A 392-nucleotide genomic window follows, 5' to 3' on the forward strand; every position below is an offset into this window, starting at 1 on the left:
TAAGATTAAAAGAAGTTGGGTTTTTTTTCTCCCAAGTTTGCTAAGTTAGCAAAAAGAGAGCTCTTCTCTCAAATTTACAAAGAGTTAGTCAAAGTCAGCTCTTTCCCCAGGTACGCTATGAATAAAAAGTGGCTCTTTCCCCAAGTTTGGTGGGAGTTAGTGGAAACGAGCTCAAGTTTGCTCCCTCAAGTTTGGGAGCGAGCTTGGTGGGGCCGGGAGTCTGGGCGAGGGGATGTGGGGGCACAAGGGCTGGTTGCGGGGCCTCTCACCTGGAAGATGAGCACCTTGAAGCGGTCCCGCCGGAGCAGCTGTGCGTGATGCTGCTCCAGGCGTCGCACTTGGTCGCATTGCCTCTCCAGCCGCTCCCGCACGGCGCGGGTATGGGGGCACAC

General features: G+C 54.6%; 1 protein-coding gene across 1 annotated transcript in view; it reads right to left on the reverse strand.

The window, feature by feature from the left end:
• SDPR (serum deprivation response) overlaps positions 1–386 on the reverse strand; it is a gene marked incomplete at its 5' end in the record, with an annotated part of 8,482 nt that extends 8,096 nt beyond the window's left edge. The window contains one exon of the mRNA XM_009890151.1: positions 270–386. Within this exon, the coding sequence (XP_009888453.1) occupies positions 270–386 (117 nt within the window). The remainder of the gene's footprint in view (positions 1–269) is intronic.
• Between the last annotated feature and the right edge of the window lie 6 nt (positions 387–392).

Source organism: Charadrius vociferus, unplaced genomic scaffold (genome assembly GCF_000708025.1).
Source record: "Charadrius vociferus isolate BGI_N301 unplaced genomic scaffold, ASM70802v2 scaffold147, whole genome shotgun sequence".
In the NCBI taxonomy this organism is placed as follows: Eukaryota; Metazoa; Chordata; class Aves; order Charadriiformes; family Charadriidae; genus Charadrius; species Charadrius vociferus.